Source organism: Astatotilapia calliptera, chromosome 14 (assembly GCF_964374335.1).
Source record: "Astatotilapia calliptera chromosome 14, fAstCal68.1, whole genome shotgun sequence".
Taxonomy (NCBI): Eukaryota; Metazoa; Chordata; class Actinopteri; order Cichliformes; family Cichlidae; genus Astatotilapia; species Astatotilapia calliptera.
This window is the reverse complement of record NC_137435.1, coordinates 627190-649762: the sequence shown is the minus strand read 5'-3', so window position 1 is coordinate 649762 and position 22573 is coordinate 627190. Positions and strand designations below refer to the sequence as shown.

Sequence of the window (22573 nt, the reverse complement as noted above, 5' to 3'; positions counted from 1 at the left end):
AGGGGGTCCCTTTGTCCTTTTGTTACTCCCACAGAGCTTAAATCTGGGACTCTCCACCATTTGACCTTAGAACTGAAGAAGCTTCTCGGATGAGAGGTGAAACATCTTCAAGCAACTTAAAGAAGTCCAGACGCTTTTCTTTCCAAGCTCCTTAGACTACGATGACCTGGATGACTGAGAACCTTCACAGACATATATACGAATGTGAATCGCATCATTGGCTGGACTTTGGGATAAGGTGGCATCGTTCTGATCCCATACGGGAGCAGCCAGTCACTTACTGACTAACACTGCAGAACAGGATTGTTAAAGTTTTAATTTTGATTTCAATTTAGGTTAGATTTTTTTTCTGTGCGCAATGGCGGACACGCACAGCTTAGAGGGAACATTGCTGTTAGCTGATGCTATTTGAACACGTATACCTTTCTGTCATTTAACATGGACATCTCAACATCCACAGTATTTCTGTGTCACACTACAAATATATTGGTGTGGATCCAAAGTTACTCAGCAGCTGACTGGAGGAGAGCCGTGTGCTGTGACTTTTGAGATCAGTTCTCACCACTATATCCCTGCAATTATTACTTTCCACAAAAATTAGCTAACACAATGAAACACACCTTTCAGCTGTTCATGTGTTTTCAAACCAGGTTTTTGGGTTTTTCCTGTCTGTAACGCACACAAAGGTGGGAACGTTTTTCATGTTTGACGTTTATTTTTTCCAAAGGAATAATAAACACAGTTCAGCGGGCTGCATACTGAACTTGATGGATACAACCAAAGTACCGATACTAGCGTTGGTATCGATACCATCCATATTTGGATCGATCCATACACCTCTATCCTCTCGAGCTCTCTGCCGAGCCAATCAACACCTCTTCCTCTTCTGTGATGTACGCTCTTCTTCCTTCATCTCTCTGACTGTGGCACTTTTTCCTGAACTGAAAGTGTCAGCTAAGCTCACGAACCCAGCTCAAGGCAGACTGCTCTGCTATTTATCGTTAACCACGTCTTTATGGTTCAGTCTTGCGCCGACTGAACCATGAGGCAGGGCGAGTCCGACTGTGCTATGTGTTCATGAAAGATGATGTTCGGGTGAAAATCGATGACGGCCCCGATCCTCTCAGAGCTTTGAGTGTTTGATGTGAGGTTTCAGTGTATTCTTGATTTCTCAGTATGTTGTTGATTCCCATTATTTATGTGTCTGCTATATTTTGTGAGTCTCGTCTTATTTTTGTAGTCTGTATGCTTCTGTGTTACGGTCCTTTCTCCATGTTTAGTCAGTAACTTCCTGTTTTATTTTGACAATCTCGTGTCTGACCTAATAAAGTGACCAGTACAGGCCTTCATTTCATCTGTGGTTTAAAAGAAGCTGATTCAGCTCCGCCCCCTTCAAGACAGTGTTCCTCTGATTGGCTGCTGCTCATAAACAGAAGGTCTGTCGTACTGCAGGTGGGTGGAGCCTCTTTGTGACAATATCCAGATCCAAGAGTAGAAAAACCTGTGAGGTAAGTTTCCAGAGGAGCTTTAACTCGTTACAAACTTCAAACGTGAACATCGAGCAGTGACCACACGACAGGAAGTAAGGAGGACAGGTGGAGTTAAAGTCAGTAGTTTATTTATAGGAACAGCTACAGAGACACGCTGACGTGTGCACAGCCCGAGCTCGAGCCCCGCACACTGCAGTCAGCATCGGTTTCTCGCTTTCACATTAAACAAAGACGTTTAAGAGAAAAAGAAACTCCATAAACGGAGGAAACAGAAACATCAGGATTAATAAATTGCTGTTTTCATGTGCGTGGGCGCTTCCGGCGTGGTCTGCAGTAAATGTCATGATGTCTAATCACGGAGCCACCGACACGAAGCCTGAGCGCAGCCGCTACACAAACACAAAGCGGCTGCGCTATGAGATTAAAAGCGACATTTTTCACTGATATCAAACAAGTTACAGAATCATTAACAGTCCAACCGGACTAATATGTACTTACTGTGCTTCTCCTCTAGAGGGCAGCACAGGCTTCACTTACGAACTAACAATCAAATCTACACAAACGTGCAAAAAAGAGACTATAAAAATGTAGAGAAGCTCACGTGTGTCAGGTTAGAATAAAAACAGTCCTCTTTACATTCTGAACAAATTCATAAATAGCTGATCAGCTTCTGGATCAAAGGAAACCGCAGTCGAGGCGAAACAACATCGATAAAAACAACAAAGAAGATTAAAGTACAGCGTCCTTTAGCCCCGCCCACCAGACAACGTGACAGATGTTTGAAGCACTTCAGTGAGCACAGACCTGCTTCGCATCAGGTCATAAAAACGACGGTCACATGATTCGAGAGAAGAACGTCGCAAAAAAGCAACAGTAAGTCAGAGCGACTCCTGCGAGCGCCACCCTGAGGTCAGTTACAGTACAGCAGCTTCTTCGTCCTCATCCTCGCACCGAGATCTTGTTCTCCACGGCTGCCAGCATCGAACACAGCCGTGAGTTCTCATTGGCCAGCAGCTTGGACGGCTCGTCGAACTCCACCACCTGGACCAATTAGAGACAGGGAGGCAGAGCAGGTGAGAGTGTTAGCGGAGCTCGACAACACTTCAAACACAGAGACCAGATCTTCTGTGTCAGCATACGCGACACGAGCTCGTCCACACACTTATGGTCACGCGTGTGTCACTGCTCAGTGCGAGGCGTTGTCTTGGACGCAGCTCCCGGGGCTGAAAATGAACACCTGAAACCTGCACTCTCTAAAACAGACACCAGGGGACCATACCTGTCTGTTTACAGAGGTGCGTGTTATGTCTGTTTTTTCTCTTTTACAGGAAACAAAGTTTCGATTTTGGGGTTTTATACCGCTTGTTACTTTGATTACTAATGACACAGGTGTCTAATTTATTCTAGTGTTCCATATTTCAGGGAAATAGTTCCATTCCAAACCACTCTGAGCTCCGCCTCTCACCATCTGTGCGACTTTAACGTCACAGTTTTTATTTTCATCATTTAAAGAAACAAAAACCTTCAAACTAACATGTGACTGAAGCTTCAACGTGTTTACACTGATCTGCTCACACACAACCAGCTATGCTCCTATTGGCCGCGGTGGTGCATGTCTGAGCTCCCATTGGCCGTACCTGCCCCTGGTTGAGCACCATGATGCGGTCGGAGGCCAGGACAGTGTGGAGGCGGTGAGCAATGGTCAGCGTGGTGCAGTGGTGGAACGAGCTCCTGATGGTCTCCTGGATCAGAGCATCCATCTCGGCATCCATGGCCGCGGTCGCCTCATCCAGGATCAGTACCTGAGAGAAGAACGAACCGATCAGAGACAGAGGACAGGCCAGGGGCGGAGCCACTCTGACCTCTCAGGTTCTCACCTTGCACCGTCTCAGCAGCGCACGGGCCATGCACAGCAGCTGACGTTCCCCCACCGAGAAGTTTTCTCCGTTCTCCACCACCTCCGACTCCAGCTTCAGGGGCAGCTGGGACACCTGAGGGGCACATGACGGTCATATAATGTCAGTGTTACAAACACTTGTTGCTGAAGAAGAAGAACGGCGTGTGGTACACAGTAAGCAGCGTGACACTCACACACTCCTTCATGTGACTCCTCTCCAGGGCGTCCCAGATCTTCTCCTCGCTGTACTGGTTAAACGGGTCCAGGTTGGACCTGAAACACACACACAGTCTGAGTGTGACACCTCCTCACGGGCCTGAAGTGCCTCAGGTGCTCTCAGGTGCTCGTACCTGACGGTGCCGCTGAACAGCACCGGGTCCTGAGGGATGATGGACAGTTTGCTGCGAAGGTCGGCCAACCCGATGTCACTGATGTCCACGCCGTCGATCAGAATGGAGCCGCCACAGCACTCCACCAGCCGGAACAAGGCCACGCCCAGAGACGACTTACCTGAAGAAACACGGCAAGCATCAGCACACCGCCTTCTACAGGCAGGGAGAGGAACTACACACACACTCACAAACACACACACACTCTCTCTCTTTCGGGTCCGACCTGATCCGGTTCTGCCCACGATGCCGACCTTCTCCTTGGGTCGGATGGTGCAGGAGATCTTGTTGAGGACCAGAGGGAGGTTCTCCTGGTACCTCATCTCCACGTCCTTCATCACCAGTTCCCCTTCCTGCGGCCAGTCGGGCGGAGGGGCTCGACCTTTGACCCTGGCTGGCGCCTCCTGGGACAGGGACTGAGACACAGACGGCACATCAGAACCAGAATCCGACAAAGCCAGGAGATGCAGGTTAGAGGTACCGCCGGTACAGCAGCTTCGTTTCAGATCCTGTCAAAAAACTACGAGTGCTTTTAATTTGGAGGAGTTTTAATCTGACAGGAACCAAAACTGAGCAGAACTGGACCGAGTGTAGAACGATCCAGCGAGGGGCAACAGTACCTGGATGTAGTGATGGATTCGTTCGACGGAGGTGAAGCGAGCTTCGGTCTCAGAGGCCAGGCGCACAGTGAACTGGAACAGACCTGTTAACTGACACATGATCCTCCACTCAGTGTTACTTCATTTCAAATACAGCACAGTTTCACAACAGCAACATCTCACAGAGCATCACACTGCAATCCTCAGCAAGGAGCACCTGGTGACAGTGGGGAGGAAGAAACCTGCGTTGGATTGACTGTCCATGAGCAGCGAGGTCAAAAATACCCGTTTACCTTAAAGGTCCTACAATCGACCAAGTATCCATGTCAATGTCACACACGGGCTGCTGTTAGCTGTCTGTAGCTTTAAATCAGCCAATGAAGCAGCCAGCGGGAGCAGAGTGGCTCACTCTGCACGCTGTCGCAGGTCATTATAACTGTAGAGAGAGAGAGAGCGCTCCACGGAGGTCTCGCCTCATAGGATGAGGATGATCCTGAGGAAGGTGGATCAGCTGAGAGCCGTGGAATAGAAGAATGGCTCGGTTCACTGCATTGGAGGGAGTGTTTACAGCAGTGGCGGTCATGGAGCCTCGCAGCAGTTACCAATGTTAGCTGCACAACAGAGCTACAGCAGCACAAAAGACTGTGTGTTATCAGCACACATCCAGCTGCCCGATTAGCACTCGCAGGAACTCTGTGAAGGCTACACGACCCACTGATGACCCGAATTCGGAACCCATGGCGACAGGACTCTGGATCAGCCCAAAACCACACAGGCAGAGCTTGTTAATGTGCTGAAGGCATCTGGGTCCACAGCCACCAAGAACACCATCGCTAACACACAGACAACATCCTAATGACTCAGAGAACCTTGGGAGAAAGTGTTGCTGTCAGATGATCAGACCTTCCCCACAGTCGGGCACGGAGGTGGCAGCATTCTTTGGTACAGAGCTGATGAGCCACGTACCGTCAGCGTTGGGGAGTAAAGGGAATACATGTACCGCCATTACGTATTTAAAATACAAAATATGAGTAACTGTATTCCGTCACACTTACCGTTTAAAAGGTGGTATTTAGAATACAGTTACTTTGTTGAAATAAATGGATTATACAGCGGTCTTTTCCTGTTTCATATGTTGGGCTGTCCCCTTTCTATTTTTGGTAATTGCACGTCGGTGGAAACCCAAACAAAACACTCACTAAGAGGCTCTAATATGAACGCAACAGGCAGAGTGTTACAGGCATCACCCTAAAGAATGTAGCCTCATGGGCGGTGTAGCCCAGCTGTAAGTAAGTGTTGGGATTAAATAATTTGCAGTCTCAATAACGCTATGCTTTTTTATTAATAAGTGTTATAAAGTTATATAGTGTAGTATTAAGTGGACACAGCCCTGAAAAATAAAGGCATGAGACCATGTGCTCTTGGGAAGTAGAGAGCTGTAGACTCTCGCTCACGCTTGCCTGGGAAAATGTAGATAAGAGGGGACCATCTCTAGTGGAAAGTTACTGAGACACTGTTGTTTAGACTAGAATGAGAGAGCTTCTGTAATCAGACTGTCAGGGGCGCACCACCATTTTGAAATCCGCGGCAACGTGTCATGCAGGACGCATCTCCCCTCTAGAAGTAATGTGAAGAGAAATAAAGTTAAATGGTCTACTGAGCAGTGTTTTGTCTTCCATCAGATGCCTCTGAGGAATCAAAAAGAACTCGGTGAAGTGTTGATATTAACTACTGGGGGCTCGTCCGGGATTCCAATACGAGGCTAAGGAGGATGGATTGGGCGCAGTCTGGGGACTCAACCAGCGAAGCGAACAGAGACCAAATTGTATTCAAACTGAGCCACACTTATGGAGCTCCACGATTCTCTTCCTGGTGTTTGGTTGACATCTCCTGATGTTCCCATTTCACAGAAACAGCCTCTGTGTTTTGCCTTATATGCATCCACAGCTGTGCCACCCTCACATGGACTCTACTAACCAATCAGAAGCTTCTTTGTTTTAGAACGGCCCAGTCAAAGTCCATATCTAAATCCAATCCAGAATCTGTGGCAAGATCTGAAAACTGCTGTTCACAAACGCCGTCCATCTAAGCTGACTGAGCTGGAGCTGTTTCAAAGAAGAATGAGCAAAGATTTCAGTCTGTAGATGTGCAAAGCTGGTAGAGACAGACCCTGAAAGACTGGCAGCTGGAACTGCAGCAAAAGCTGGTTCTACAAAGTATTGACTCAGAGCTGAATAATTACGCACACCCCACTTTGAAGTTATTTATTTGTAAAACATGTTTGGAATCATGTCTGATTTATGTTCCACTTCTCACGTGTGCACCACTTTGTGTTGGTCTTTCACCTGGAAGTCCAATAAAATTGATTCATGTTTGTGGCTGTAATGTGACAAAATGTGGGAAAGTTCAAGGGGGCCGAATACTTTTGCAAACCACTGTAAACACACATGTAAGCTAAGAGTCTCTAAAGAAACAGCATTGTTGTTGTTCGGCTTTTCATTTCACCATTTGTTGATTCACTGGAAGAGCGAGTAACGTAATATGGGTCACGTGATCAGTTTGATATCAATCCTTTGTGATTCACCGTCATATTTACATTATTTGTACAGTACGAATGATTTGCTTTGGTACCTGCTCAAACTCCTCTGTCTGCAGCAAACTCACAGGCGGCAGCTCCCCCCCCTCTCACAGGCGTCAGTGCTGTGCTCAGTCACCTAGTGCCTGAGCTCGGACGATACCAAAATTAGGGGGAATTTATGACAGTGCGCTATGTGCTTCTAATATTGTGTGTAGCTTTTGTTTTATACAGTTGTCAGCCAGGCATCTAACTATGGAACAAATTACACTCCAAAAGACCCCGGGCTTCTGAAAAAGATGACCCGGGCTTAAGCTCAGTAAGCCACGTAAAAGTGGTCTTGAGGCCAGTCTTGGTCTCCAGACTGGCTTCGAGACATCCAACTCTAGATTCCAAGCTGGGTTCATTGGCCGCTGTAGCGCCTAGAGACTGTCTGGGTTAATTTTGGGGTTAGTAAATTAGGCTTAAAGTTGAAATTTGCCTCTAAAACCGTGTGTTTGGATTTTGCAGAGCGAGACACGCGCTCTGTATGGTGTGTTGAGTGTGAGGGAGAAGTGTCTCCCAGAGCGCAGTGAAGCAGATAGAAAGAGGAGGAGCAAATGACCCAACTCAGAGGGGAGGAGCTGAGTGTGAGGTGGATCCAAGGAGGCGCTAGGAGAAGCAGTCTGTGTGACTGCAGGGGGAAAGTGTCTAAAACGGAGAGTCAAGAGCAAAAAACAAAAAGCGGTAAATTATTATGAATTATGCATAAAAACTAAAGCAGAACGGGAGGAATTGGGAAAAGAAGGCACAGGATTATTTAAATTAGCAACAAGGGGAAATGTGTTTAAAGAATCAGGGAGAGTGTCAAATAACCAGTGATGAAATTGATTTTAAATAAATCTCTTAGTGTGTTAATACAGGTAACTACGGACCTGGATCAACCGTCCACCACAAGACAGCAGCCGGAACAAAATGATAGATTAACATAACCCAGCAAGAATCAGCAGCTGTGGAACGGACAGCAGAGAACTAAAGGAGAAATGAAGGGTTTAAGAGTACATCGAAATTGGGTCGAGATTTGGGGCCAACTGACTTGTGGAGGTTGAGAAAGTGTCCGGAGCATCGCAACAAAAGGTGAAACAAACACACACACAGGCAGAGAAACGTGAGAGGAAGGCTCCTTTTAAGGAAACACCTTTTGGAGAAAAACGGGAGCTAAGGCAGAGAGAGGCTTTGCTGGATCTGCAGCTCCACTAAACACACATACAAACCTGTCTGCAAACACACACACATGCAGCAAAAGTCAGCTTACACTCATAAACACGTCAGTACTTCTCAGCAATATTAACTTAACTTAACACACACTTGTTGTTAAAATGCTGATTTTATCCACTACTGACAAACTAAAAAAAGAGACTGGTATGACCAACCAGTGATGAAACAATAAATGTAGTGGTTAAGAGTCAAATTGTGAGATGTTTTCTGCTGCTTGAGAAACACAAGTAATTACTGTATGAAGAAAATTCTATTTTGTGGTAATATTTTAAATATGCATCTCTGTTGTCCTGTCATCCTGGTGAGCTATGAGTTCATTATATTATTTAAAAAAACAAACAAGGGGGAGAAACGCTGACACAGGACAGTGTTTCTCTGTAACACAGCAAACACAACATCATTTCCCTGTTGGTCCACTCCTCTCTGTTTATGCTTGATTACAGGCTGCTTTGCCGGCCCTGGAAGCCGAGGCTGACCTGGACTCCTGCTCTCCCCTCTACCATCTTTGACGTGGCCCTGACCAAACGCTGCAGCAGCTGGACCCACAACAACAATCTGAAAATGTCAACAGTGCTACAGGAAAGGATCTCATGCAGCGGAGATGGAGGGCGCTATCACTACACGGGGAAATTCCCCGACAGCTTCAGCTGACAGAGCTGTGATGAGACGCCCATTAAGCACGGATGAAAAGTGAGGCCGAGCAACAGAATGCTGACCTTGGTAACTCTGCATTAACACTGTGCACAGTGACGGACCAACACGGATGATCGGGCAGCAGAGAAAGGGCGTGGCAGAGACAGGAGGAGTAACTGAGCTCAAAAGGCACCTCAGAACGGACAAACACAGAAGAAGATGCAGGTTTCACCTGCAGTGAGCATGGACACTGGAGAAAGGAAGGACCGCCCCAATGGGATCAGAACCAGGATGGACAGAACTGTGAGCAGCAGCAATGGACGCAAACAGACTGAAGAGGAGGGCAGGACCCCAGGGCACGCTTCAGGCCGTGGTTTACCCCAGACACCAGAACAGGAAAGTGATGAACACACACATCTACACACACTCTGACTCAGCATGAAGTGATACACAGACAAACACATGTGCACTTGTTGATTGAGTGAGAAATGACACACACACCTAAACCGAAGTGCTGATTCACTGAGAAGTGATCCACACACAAAATACACACACACAGACCCACATACAGACTCTGTTATAAGAAGCCACTGATTACACAGAACGCATTTATGTTATCCAGAGGACACATATGTACATTTAACAAACGAGGTCTATCATTCTCTGCTCATGAAACGATGTCTGTGTGGTGAGAGTGGAGTTTCTTGCACCTGACTGCATGCCTCGGGATGTTTATGGCTGCTCAAGGCCTGGACTGAGTTGTTCACTGGGCTTCACACAGCCAGATGAGAGATATGAGGAGCAGTGGTACAGAGTGAAAATGATGAATTAACTGTGTAATGTATAATTCGGAGCACTGCATTTTCTATGATTGAGATTTGATCCCTGGAGAAACTTGATAGATCAAGTGACAGCAGGTGGAAAGACTGTCACAGAGTGACACTCAAGTCTGAGTTCAGACCAAGAAAGTATAAGAAACTAATTAAATCCAGGAGCAGTCAATGCAACTCTGCATGTTACAGCATCTGAGGTTCTAACTCGCACACAGTATTGTTCTATGGGGAACTCCTGTGAGTTTTCTGTTGATTTTTCTTAGCAGTAGGTTGAGTTTATCAGTGAGGTTTGGATTGTTTTCTTCCTCTATGAGAAAGACAGTTTTGTGCTTAGACATGTCTGGAACTGGCTCTAGTATTTGTTATTTTATTATGATTTTATGGTCTGAGATAAGGAATATGAGACGTGTGATCCAACGGTGGTGATATTTTGTGAGCTCATGATTTAAGAATCTTTTATCCAGGCCTGGAAGACTGAAATTTAAACTTCTATCAAATATTCTTACTGGAAACTGTCGCAAAGTGTGTTTCTCCATGATTATAATGGGCTTTGGAGAAATTCACTTATATGGGACACTGATCACATGAGATAGTCCTGAGTCTGAAGGAAGATCCAGGGGGTCAGTGTTGACATTGTGGAGGACTATAAATACCTTGGAGTACACATTGACAATAAACTGGACTGGGCTAAAAACACCACAGCACTTTACAGGAAGGGCCAGAGTCGTCTCTATTTTTTGAGGCGACTGAGGTCCTTCAACATCTGCCAGAAAATGCTCAGGATTTTCTATGAGTCTGTGGTGGCCAGTGCGATCCTCTATGCTGTTGCATGCTGGGGGAGCAGGCTGAGGGTCGCAGATGCCAACAGACTTAATAAACTGATCCGTAAGGCCAGCAATGTTGTGGGGATGGAGCTGGACTCCCTCAAGGTGGTGTCGGAGAGGCGGATGCTGTCCAAGATAAAGACAATGTTGGATAACACCTCCCACCCACTCCATGACGTGCTGGTCAGTCACAGGAGTACGTTCAGTGAGAGATTACCCATAATGCACCACTGAACGACACAGGAAATCATTCCTGCCTGTGGCTCCCTCTACAACGCATCCACTTAACACACTGGTTACTGCTACAGCTACACCCTTCTTGCACGTTCTTTTTCAGCTATTTATTAATAAGTGACTTTATGTATATATATGCCTGTATATATTATATATGGTGCTATTCTTAGTTGTGTATTGTCTGTCTTTCTACTGTTTGTTTATAATGCAGCACTGTAACGAACAATAATTTCCCCCAGGGATCAATAAAGGATTCTGATTCTGAGAACAGCGTGCAAGGCGAGCAGATGGACGGAGATGTAGCTAGCCACCCCCACGCAGGCTTCCAGGACATCATTACTCACTTAAAGCAGAGTTTAAAACTGAGTTTGCCACGAATAAGAAAGACATCAAACAAGAAATGAAGGACGAATCCGACGGCTTCAAGAAAGACATTAATATAAACCAGGCAGAAACGGCGAATGAGCTAGCTAGCCATGAGACCAGACTCGAACAAGCTGAAAAAAGACTGGAAGAGATGGAAAGGGGGAATATGGCCGCAAAAGACGCACTAACCCAGTCGCTCCAGCAACAACGGAGTATTCAGATGAAACTGGCTGACTTGGAAAGCCATAGCCAATTGGTAAATAGATTTGATGCACTGTGCTTTAGCGGGTTGGGACGCTCATCTTGTAACCAGAAGGTTGCTGGTTCAATCCCCAGCTCTGTCTGGTGTACTGTTTTCCCTCCTTGTAAATCTCACATTTGATGATGGACCACAGGTTCTCAATGGGGTTCAGATCAGGTGAACAAGGAGGCCATGTCATTAGTTTTTCTTCTTTTATACCCTTTCTTGCAGCCACGCTGTGGAGTACTTGGACGCGTGTGATGGAGCATTGTCCTGCATGAAAATCATGTTTTTCTTGAAGGATGCAGACTTCTTCCTGTACCACTGCTTGAAGAAGGTGTCTTCCAGAAACTGGCAGTAGGACTGGGAGTTGAGCTTGACTCCATCCTCAACCCGAAAAGGCCCCACAAGCTCATCTTTGATGATACCAGCCCAAACCAGTACTCCACCTCCACCTTGCTGGCGTCGGACTGGAGCTCTCTGCCCTTTACCAATCCAGCCACGGGCCCATCCATCTGGCCCATCAAGACTCACTCTCATTTCATCAGTCCATAAAACCTTAGAAAAACCAGTCTTGAGATATTTCTTGGCCCAGTCTTGACGTTTCAGCTTGTGTGTCTTGTTCAGTGGTGGTCGTCTTTCAGCCTTTCTTACCTTGGCCATGTCTCTGAGTATTGCACACCTTGTGCTTTTGGGCACTCCAGTGATGTTGCAGCTCTGAAATATGGCCAAACTGGTGGCAAGTGGCATCTTGGCAGCTGCACGCTTGACTTTTCTCAGTTCATGGGCAGTTATTTTGCGCCTTGGTTTTTCCACACGCTTCTTGCGACCCTGTTGACTATTTTGAATGAAACGCTTGATTGTTCGATGATCACGCTTCAGAAGCTTTGCAATTTTGAGACTGCTGCATCCCTCTGCAAGATATCTCACTATTTTTGACTTTTCTGAGCCTGTCAAGTCCTTCTTTTGACCCATTTTGCCAAAGGAAAGGACGTTGCCTAATAATTATGCACACCTGATATAGGGTGTTGATGTCATTAGACCACACCCCTTCTCATTACAGAGATGCACATCACCTAATATGCTTAATTGGTAGTAGGCTTTCGAGCCTATACAGCTTGGAGTAAGACAACATGCATGAAGAGGATGATGTGGACAAAATACTCATTTGCCTAATAATTCTGCACTCCCTGTATCTGCAAAACCGCTCTCCAACTACAAGCATCACTGCTGTGCACCAACAAGGCTTTCTCCACCAAGTACTATGTCATATTTTACTTTGGCTGACTTCACTCAGTGATATGCAGATCAAATAATTATTTCCCTCACAGTGTTTAAACTGAGCTCTCACGTTTCTCTCACTGAAGCTGCAGGTTTCCGTGGTCTGGTTTGTGCTTCAGCACATCAGCTTCAGTCGAACCAGCCGTGAGCACAGCGCCAACAGTGCAGCTGGCTGTCTTCACAGAGCGCTCTCTGACAGCAGCTTAGCATCGATCTCGACTCTAACTGTGGGTCATTTTCATGACCCGGACGACCGTTAGACAATACTCCACTGGGGACCAGTAATGCCGTCGCATCACATCTGCAAAGGTTTAAATGTTAAAGTTACCTGGACGGCGTAGGAGATGGCGAGGCCGGCGTAGGCAGGGGAGATCTTTCCATGCATCACAACCATCATCAGAGCTGTGATGCTGATCAGAGCCACACTGATGATGTCCAGGCGCACAGCCAGCCACCGCATCGCACAGCTGAAGAGGTAGAACGGGGCCTGGTTCTGGTCCAGCAACACCTGGTACCTGGAAACAACAGCACACAGTCAGCGGTCAGAACTACATCCTGGACGTCGGAGCGGGTCATTCGGTCCGACCCAGACCTGTGCAGGAAGTCGCGGCCTCGATCATAGGCCTGCAGCGTGGCCAGGCCGTGGATGCTGGAGGTGATGTGGGACATGAAGGGAGACATCGTCACATTGTCCAGTCGCTTCAGCTCTCGTATGAAGACCCTGGAGATGCTGTGGAGCACCGCAAAGAGCAGGACCAGAGGACCCACCGCCACCAGGAACCACGGGAAAACACAGCTGATCACGCCCAGGCAGAAGAAGACCAGGATCACGTTCTGGATGAACATCTCCGCTTGGAACGGCAGACGAGTGTCGACTAGATGGAAACAGAGGAGACGGGACTCGGTTAGACCCTGGACCCGAACGGCAGCTCAGACCCTCCAGTCCCACCGTCACCTTCATCCATGTCCTTGGAGAAGCGGTTGAGGAGCCGTCCCGTGGGAGTCGTGTCAAAGAACTTCATGGGGCAGCGCAGGATCTTATGGAAGAGCTCGTCATGCAGCTTAGAGGAAGCTCGCAGGGTTCCCTGAGGAGAGACCACAAACACCACGCTGTAACAACAGGCTCGCTGTAACCACGGTAACCAGTATTTTACAAGCAGGCTGAGAGCAACTGCAGCAACAGGCCGGAGGGGACCTGGGCTGAACTCTGACCTTGACAAAGGCGACCCCTCTGATGAGTTTGAAGAGCAACATGACTCCCATGGAGGAGGCGTAAATGGCGGCATATTGTTGCATCATGGGATTATCTCTCATGCTGATACTCACCGCTGAACTGTTGCCAAGGGTTACCGTGGTGTTCTGGGAAAAACGGAGAAAGAGGAGTCAGAGGGAGAGCAGGGAACAGGAGGAGACGAGAGGCGGAGAGCAGAGAGGAGGAGACGCACCCCGCTGCCCTGATTGATCCAGTAACTGAGCCACCAATGGCAGAAGGCAGAGCTTCCCACATTCAGGACAAACAGGGCCACGATCAGCAGGCAGGAGGCGGAGCCACCACATGCTGACATGTACACCTGGAACACAGGCCACACCACAGCCCCGTACTGCTGCTCCTCCCCTTTAGGGTCACATGAACAGGAAATGGGACAGAAACAGAGACAGAAGGTCCCTCGTTTAATTTACCTGAACGCTGTGCTCTCTGTCACTACGAAACTTTCAATAGAGCGGATTAAAAAATCCTACCGTTGTCCTTGACGACCGGGATGTTCTTCTTCAGTGATCCTGGTTTAGCGTCCGCTGGTTTCCTCTGAGAGCTGCCATTCTTCCTGCTCGGAGCCTGAAACAGGTGAGACAGAGACAGAGACATGTGAGCTGCAGTCAGGTGAGACAGAGACAGCTGAAATACAGGTGAGACAGGTGAGATACAGACAAGTGAGAAAGACAGGTGAGACAGAGGCAGGTGAGATACAGACAGGTGAGACAGTCATGTTAGATACAGACTGAGGAGACAGGTGAGATACAGACAGGTGAGACAGAGACATTTGAGATACAGACAGGTGAGACAGGTGAGATACAGACAGGTGAGAAAGACAGGTAAGATGCAGACAGGTGAGACAGAGACATTTGAGATACAGACAGGTGAGACAGAGACATTTGAGATACAGACAGGTGAGACAGGTGAGATACAGACAAGTGAGAAAGACAGGTGAGACAGAGGCAGGTGAGATACAGACAGGTGAGACAGTCATGTTAGATACAGACTGAGGAGACAGGTGAGATACAGACAGGTGAGACAGAGACATTTGAGATACAGACAGGTGAGACAGGTGAGATACAGACAGGTGAGAAAGACAGGTTAGATACAGACTACAGACAGGTGAGAAAGACAGGTTAGATACAGACTACAGACAGGTGAGAAAGACAGGTGAGAGGCAGACAGGTGAGACAGAGACAGGTGAGATACAGACAGGTGAGACAGAGACAGGTGAGATACAGACAGGTGAAATGCAGACAGGTGAGACAGAGACATGTGAGATACAGACAGATAAGACAGGTGAGATACAGACAGGTGAGACAGACAGGCGAGAAATAGACAGGTGAGACAGGTGAGATACAGACAGGTGAGATACAGACAGGCGAGATACAGACAGGTGAGACAGGTGAGACAGAGACAGGTGAGACCGAGACAGGTGAGACAGTCATGTTAGATATAGACTGAGGAGACAGGTGAGATACAGACAGGTGAGACAGAGACATTTGAGATACAGACAGGTGAGACAGGTGAGACACAGACAGGTGAGAAAGACAGGTTAGATACAGACTACAGACAGGTGAGAAAGACAGGTGAGAGGCAGACAGGTGAGACAGAGACAGGTGAGATACAGACAGGTGAGACAGAGACAGGTGAGACACAGACAGGTAAGAAAGACATGTTAGATACAGACTACAGACAGGTGAGAAAGACAGGTGAGAGGCAGACAGGTGAGACAGAGACAGGTGAGATACAGACAGGTGAAATGCAGACAGGTGAGACACAGACATGTGAGATACAGACAGATAAGACAGGTGAGATACAGACAGGTGAGACAGACAGGCGAGAAATAGACAGGTGAGACAGGTGAGATACAGACAGGTGAGATACAGACAGGCGAGATACAGACAGGTGAGACAGGTGAGACAGAGACAGGTGAGACCGAGACAGGTGAGACAGTCATGTTAGATATAGACTGAGGAGACAGGTGAGATACAGACAGGTGAGACAGAGACATTTGAGATACAGACAGGTGAGACAGGTGAGACACAGACAGGTGAGAAAGACAGGTTAGATACAGACTACAGACAGGTGAGATACAGACAGGTGAAATGCAGACAGGTGAGACAGAGACATGTGAGATACAGACAGGTGAGACAGACAGGCGAGAAAGACCGTTGAGATACAGACTACAGACAGGTGAGATACAGGCAGGTGAAACAGGTGAGACAGAGACAGGTGAGATACAGGCAGGTGAGACAGAGACGTGTGAGATACAGACAGATAAGACAGGTGAGATACAGACAGGTGAGACAGACGAGAAAGACCGTTGAGATACAGACTACAGACAGGTGAGATACAGGCAGGTGAAACAGGTGAGACAGAGACAGGTGAGATAAGACAGGTGAGACAGAGACAGGTGAGATACAGGCAGGTACCTCAATGTGTGGTTTGTCTCCGAGCAGGAAGAGGTTAAACATGGCGGCATAGTCTCCACTGAGTTTCATCAGGTTGTCATGGTTACCCTGCTCCACGATACTCCCCTCCCTCATCAAGATGACATCATCACAGTCCACCAGATACTGCCCACCGCCACACACACACACACACACACACACACACACACACACACACACACACAGGTCATCTCCATGGTAACCACCTGCAGAAAAGCTCAGTGGTGGCGAGGGTGCTCACCTGTAGCTGGTGGGTGACGAAGATGACGGTTTTGTGGCGAAGCTGCTTCCTTATAGCGTTGTGGAAGATGTGGCTGGCCACATGGGTGTCGAGGGCGCTCAGCGGGTCGTCCAGGATGTAAACATCCCGGTCACTGTAGAGGGCGCGGGCCAAGCTGATTCGCTGCCGCTGCCCACCACTCAGGTTGGCGCCACGCTCTCCGATCTGATTGGAGGAAAACAGCAACATAAAACGACGCATCCAGAGCCTTCTATCTACACACAGGTACACAGGAAGTGATGTCACCTCTGTGAGGTCAGCGCTGGGCAGAAGAGCAAGGTCGGTTCTGAGGCAGCAGGCGCTGATGACAGACTGAAATCTGCAGAGAGGGGGCGGAGTTAGTGTGGAACAACAGAAGGGCTTCTGTTGACTGGGTGATGTCACTTCCTGTTTGGCGTCCAGCTCAGTGTGTCAGTGTGTGATGTGCAGGTGTCTCTGCCTCACCTGTCCTCCTGATACTCCAGCCCAAAAAGGATGTTGTCTCTGAGCGTGGCGTTCAGGATCCAGGCCTGCTGGGCCACGTACGCCAGCCTTCCTTTGACCGCCACGCTGCCCTCCAGCACCGTCATCTGCCAACACATCAATGTTTAATAATGAACCGATAATGGCCAACAACCAACACTGATCACCATGGCAACAGCAGGGAAAGGAGACATCACCTGTCCCAAGATGGCTGAAACCAGCGAGGTTTTTCCACTGCCGACACTTCCACAGACGCCGAGCAGCTTCCCCTGAGCAGACAGACAGGTGTGAGTGATGTCCCACCCCCACTCAGGCTCAGATGCTACTAATGCCACGCCCCCACTCGGGCTAAGGTGTGACTGATTGGTGGATACCTGCTGGATGCTCAGGTTTATGTTGTGCAGCGTGCTCTGCAGGCGCTGAGGGATGGAGGGGGTGGGCAGCAATGGAGGACACGCCTCCCCGTCTTCCTCCTCCTCCGGACTTCTCTCCTCTCCTCCTTCTCTTCCTCTCAGCAGGGAGTCCTTCACCTCCTCCTCGTCCTGCTCCTGGATGACGGCCGAGTCTCTGCACCTGGACACCAGCAAACACACACCTGAGTGCATCAGCGATCAGGGCAGATCAATACAGCTGATCAACACGAGCTCGTGGGTTTACTTTTCTCTCTGTCGGTGTCTGCTGGCCCCTCCCACACTTGGACTGGGCTGAGCGCTCTGTCCGCCTCCTTCCCACGCCAGACTGGCACCGCTAATCTCCACGGCAACCTGAGGGTTGACAGGCAGCGCTCGGACCCCATCGACCTCAGGCAACAGGAAGAGACTCTGAGGAAGGAGGGCAGGGCATAGATGAGATCAGGAGGCACAGGTGTGTGCAGGTGTTCCTATGAACGTGCAGTACGCAGGCGTAAGTGCACGAAGTCAATAACCAACCTTGAATCTTTCCACAGCAACGGAGGCCTCGGACAGCGACTTGACAGAAAATGGTGTGACCTTCAGGGCAAAGGTCATGGCGTTAAACACCGTTACCACGGTGAAGGCCTGGATGGGTAACGGGAAAGGGCATCTGTTATCATACCAGACTGTCAACAGGTAACCGGCACAGAGAGGACATGAATTGCGGTACCTGAGCAGCTGTCAGGTCGTATCCTAGCAACATGTGGGCAGAGAATGTCGCCACGCTGGCGATGACAACAACGATGGGAGCCACGCCCACTGTGATGCTCTGGAAGTATCCCGTGAGCTCAAGGATCCTGCGCTCCTCGTCCCGGATCCCTGAAAGGAAACACAGACATGATGAGTGTTCGGCTGTGTTACCGTGGCAACCGCTGAGCGCGTGTGAGGTGAGCGCGTACGGTGGACATCCTGCGAGAAGGCTTTGACCCAGGCATACATCTTGATGAACTTGATGTAGCTGAGAATCTCGTTCATCTTCTGAACACGCCTGTCGGTGACGGCCATGCCCTTCCTCCTGAAATACGCCGTCATCCTCGAGCTGAGCATCTAATGGCAGATCAATACATCGCCATCAATACACTTAATCGCGCTCGATAGGTGCGCCTGTAGCACGTCTGAGGCTCGTTTAAGGACAGAAACAGCTTACAGTCACAGCGCCGTCTCACACTGCCTTTAACCCTTTCACACATAGTGGTCACCACAGTGCACAGCTCTTTAAAGGCTGTTTTCTTGTATTTGTGTGAGTGTTGATGCTGTACTTGCACATAAAACACAACATTGGACACTGATGTGTCACTCCACACCCTGCCACCCACTCCAAAGGTAATCTTATCCACCTAAGTGGACGTGTAAAAAAGTCTTTGAAAAGTACATGTTTAAAAAAAATGAAGTTCAAAAATATTTTTTTCATGCCTAAAGATGAATAAAAATACTTAAGAAAAAATCTTGATTGAGGTTGTCATAATTCATGCATGAAAGGGTTAAAGAGTAATCATTTAGAAGAACACAGGTGTAGTCAGGTGAGCACAGGCGGGCTCACAAAAGGTCAAAGACTCAGTCAGACTCGGCGAGTTTTAAAGGTGCTGACCATGGTTGGGTAGAAAAGGATGAAGACGGCGGAGCCCAGCAGAGAGGTCGGTCCCAGGATGAACAGATTGTAGGCAACGCCGAGGACGGCCACCAGGGGGCCTCCTGCTAGCAAACTGCCCACGGCTGCCGCCTCAAACATCCTTTGACCGTCACTGGAGCACATGTTCACCAGCTGACAGGAAGGAAGCAAAAGATGACAGCAGAGTGAAAGGAAGTAGAAAACAATAAGAGTATTAAAGTCAGCACAGTCAGGTAACCACACCTGTCCCACAGACTTGTCCCTGATGCTGCGCAGACGCAGGATCTTCTGGAAGGCCAGGCTGAGGATGGCTCCCCTCAGTCTGGTCCCGGTCCGGTAGTTCAGGGCCCAGGTCAGAGCCAGAGACCAGGACCGCACCAGCTCTGCCGCGAGGAGACCCAGAACCAGCAGCAGCCCGTAGCCCAGGTCGGCCTCTTCCTGTTGGGTGTATTCGAGCAGACGCTTCACCACGAACGCCTGTGGGGGGTGGAGTCACTGGTTACACCACGGCAGTCTGATGGCAGTAAGGCAAACGTGATTCTGGCTCTGAGGTTCTCACCGGCCCGCTGAACCCGGCCACCTGAGTGACGGCGAGGCAGAGGATGGAGAGGAGGAGGCGTGTCCTACAGAACGCCCAGACCACTGAACACAGAGAGGCGCTCGTGCCCTTTGACCTCTGCTCTTCCTTCCAGAGAGCCCACAGCCTGTGGACACACAGTCTCACAATAACACACACATACAGACCAAAGGTTTTGAATACATGCCTTCATTAGCTCCTCCCACCTCATGCTGTTGTCATTGCAGCTTTCCCGCTGCGACACGGGCCAGACATCATCCAATAGGAGCTGTTTCTTCCTGCGGGCACGCATGGCCAGAGGAGTCAACCAATTAAACGTCATGAAGGAGAAGAACCCAGCGCTGTCGACGGGATGACACCACCTGAGGAGTAACACACAGGTGAGTGCACCTGCCTGCCTCTTAGGGACGTACCAGGTCCTCACAGTCATAGCAAAACAAATCTGTGTGTGTGTGTGTGGGGGGGGGGCTTACCTGTCATCCTCTCCACCTTTGCTCTGCTCTGCATCATTGGCTCTGTCCTCCTCCAGCTCTTCACAGTGGCAGTCAGTTGATCTGTCCTCCAGTGAAACCTGACCACACGCACACACGCACACACACACACACGCACACAGACACACACAGACACACACAGACACACACAGACACACACAGACACACCTGTTAAACTTCTACTGTCTCTACGTCTTCAGCATTTAAAAGGCTAAAACCCAAACTGGTCCCCAAACACACTGACTCTATATACACAGAAGAATGTTCTCTGATTGGCTGTTAGCAGTTTGCTGCAAACCTTCAGGTAACCATGGTAACAGGACCGATGTGTGTCTCATTGAGTTTCAGGACTAGCATCATGTGGCTGAGGGTCCTTAAAGAGAGACAAGTCTCTGTGTGTGGCTGCAGCCTCCTCTCTGAGCACGCTCACTCACAGCAGCAGAGCTGCATCCACCGAGCACGTTCAGAGCTCACGTTCCTGCCTCGTGATGCCTACACACATAACTTCCATTCACTCGCCCTCGGCCAATCAGGTGCCTCATAGACCCTGAGACTCAGAGCCTCAGCCAATCACACAGCGGGGTCCTCAGCATCGGGAGTGGGCGGGGCTTCGTTATATAAACAGACTGCAGCTTTGTCTGCTTTTTATTTAGCAGTGCAGTAGAAGCTTTTATTTTGAAGCAGAAGCTCACGTTTCCTGTCTGATTTCTGATCACATCATGTATTAATTGAATCTGATCAGTTATTTATTGATTACTCAGATATTCAGGTCCGCAGAGGGTTTAATGAGTTCATCAGTCACACTGATGAACACTGATCAATCGCTTTGGCTGTGATTTCTGGTGCAGTGGTCACTTTATTAGGAACACCTGGAACGTCCACAGGTGTTCCTGTTTCTGACCTGACCTGGCTCTAGGTTTTTCCACTGATCAATAGAAAGTATTGATCAGCAATTGCTGTTGAGGTGACCTGGCTTCACTGTGCTCCCAAATGCAATATCAATGCAGTACTACTGCCCTCCTGAGTGGCTGTACCCGAGTACTCACCTGCAACCCCGGCAGAGCGCCGCAGGAGGACCCCGACTCGCTCTGTCCAAAGTCATGTTGTTTCATCTTCTATCAGACCACATGGGACCGTGACCTCTGACCCCGCAACACCAACAACCTCAGGAAAAGCTCCTGAAGACAAAAACAGATACACATTAAAAACACTGCAGTAAGACTACTCCAAATATTACATCTAGCAGTACTACAGTGATGCCAAGACTGTAGTACCAGTTGCACCAGCATAAATATCACAGTAATACTGCAATACATACTACAGTAATACTGGACTATATCCCGCAGTAATACATGAGTAAATACTGTCTTTACAGTGATATAAATATTGCAATACAATCTGAAAACGCTGCATTAATAGTTGCACTGCACAAATTGCACTACTACTGTAGTAATTCTGCAGTAAATACTACATTAGTACTACTAAAAATATTTCAATACTACCTTAATAAATACTCCAGTAAGTAACTAAGTGAGAACGCTGCAGGAACATTTGAACAATTACTACAATAATACTTCAAATACTGTAAAATATTCTGTAAAAAACTTAAAATACTGTAAATACTGGAGGAACGCTGCTTCTGCCTTTAAACCGGTAGGAGTACTGTAGTAGTACTGGTTTAAATACTACAGGCACACTAGTATAGATACTGTGATAGAATTAATATAAATAACACAGGATTATACTGCAGTATTAATGCTATCAACACTGCAATTGTATTTTATTCTACTGTATATAGTATATTATTTTATTCTATTCTGTACAGCTGTGTACTGTATTTATTCTTATTGTATTCTAATTTTTGCGTCATAACTTTTGCACTGTCCACTTCCTGCTGTGACAAAACAAATTTCCCACATGTGGGACTAATAAAGGTTATCTTATCTTATCTTAGTATAAATACTGCAGTAGTACAGGTATAAATACGGTTATGGTAGTAGTATAAATACTGCATCTCCTCCAGAATAAGGTGACGGGCTATGGCTCCTTCACAATAAAAGCCTGTGATGCTGCCGTTAGAGAACAGGCTGTCCTCGCGCTCGGACACGGGCAGAGAGGAGCTGCTGCCCGGTGTCCGGGCTCACCTGTGCGGGTCTCACTTGTCCGTCCGTTCCACAGTCTGCCCGCGTTCCCGGTGTGAGCGCAGCCTCGGTCACTGTCCTCCTTCAGGTCCGCGGATCTCTGGTAACTGAAGCTGCGGCTCAGCAGTAGCAGCGGTGATGCGCGGGGCAGCATGGGAAATGGAGTTTAATCCGACCGAAGACCCCCCCCCCCTCCCCCCGACATGACGTCAGCACCGACGCTGATCCCTCAGTCTG

The 22573-nt window shown here is 48.4% G+C and overlaps 1 protein-coding gene across 2 annotated transcripts; it reads right to left on the bottom strand.

The window, feature by feature from the left end:
• Positions 1-1601: 1601 nt before the first annotated feature.
• On the bottom strand, positions 1602-22497 carry abcc5 (ATP-binding cassette, sub-family C (CFTR/MRP), member 5). 2 transcript variants are annotated; one of them, XM_026192102.2, is made up of 30 exons: positions 22340-22497; positions 21242-21373; positions 20178-20275; positions 19911-20066; positions 19687-19831; positions 19371-19604; positions 19107-19280; positions 18418-18565; positions 18189-18337; positions 17996-18103; positions 17724-17887; positions 17441-17639; positions 17264-17335; positions 17049-17173; positions 16851-16923; positions 16566-16769; positions 16307-16450; positions 14360-14453; positions 14065-14234; positions 13832-13978; positions 13575-13704; positions 13212-13494; positions 12948-13134; positions 4397-4486; positions 4003-4192; positions 3738-3897; positions 3582-3660; positions 3368-3481; positions 3128-3292; positions 1602-2531 (listed from the first exon to the last, which is right to left on the bottom strand). In XM_026192102.2, exons 2-30 carry the CDS (start codon positions 21305-21307, stop codon positions 2430-2432), a joined length of 4170 nt encoding a protein of 1389 aa, XP_026047887.1. In that variant the 5' UTR covers positions 21308-21373; positions 22340-22497; the 3' UTR covers positions 1602-2429. The 2 variants fall into 2 exon arrangements, with proteins under 2 accessions (XP_026047887.1, XP_026047888.1); XM_026192103.2 differs by lacking the exons at positions 21242-21373; positions 22340-22497 and adding an exon at positions 20494-20612.
• Positions 22498-22573: the final 76 nt, after the last annotated feature.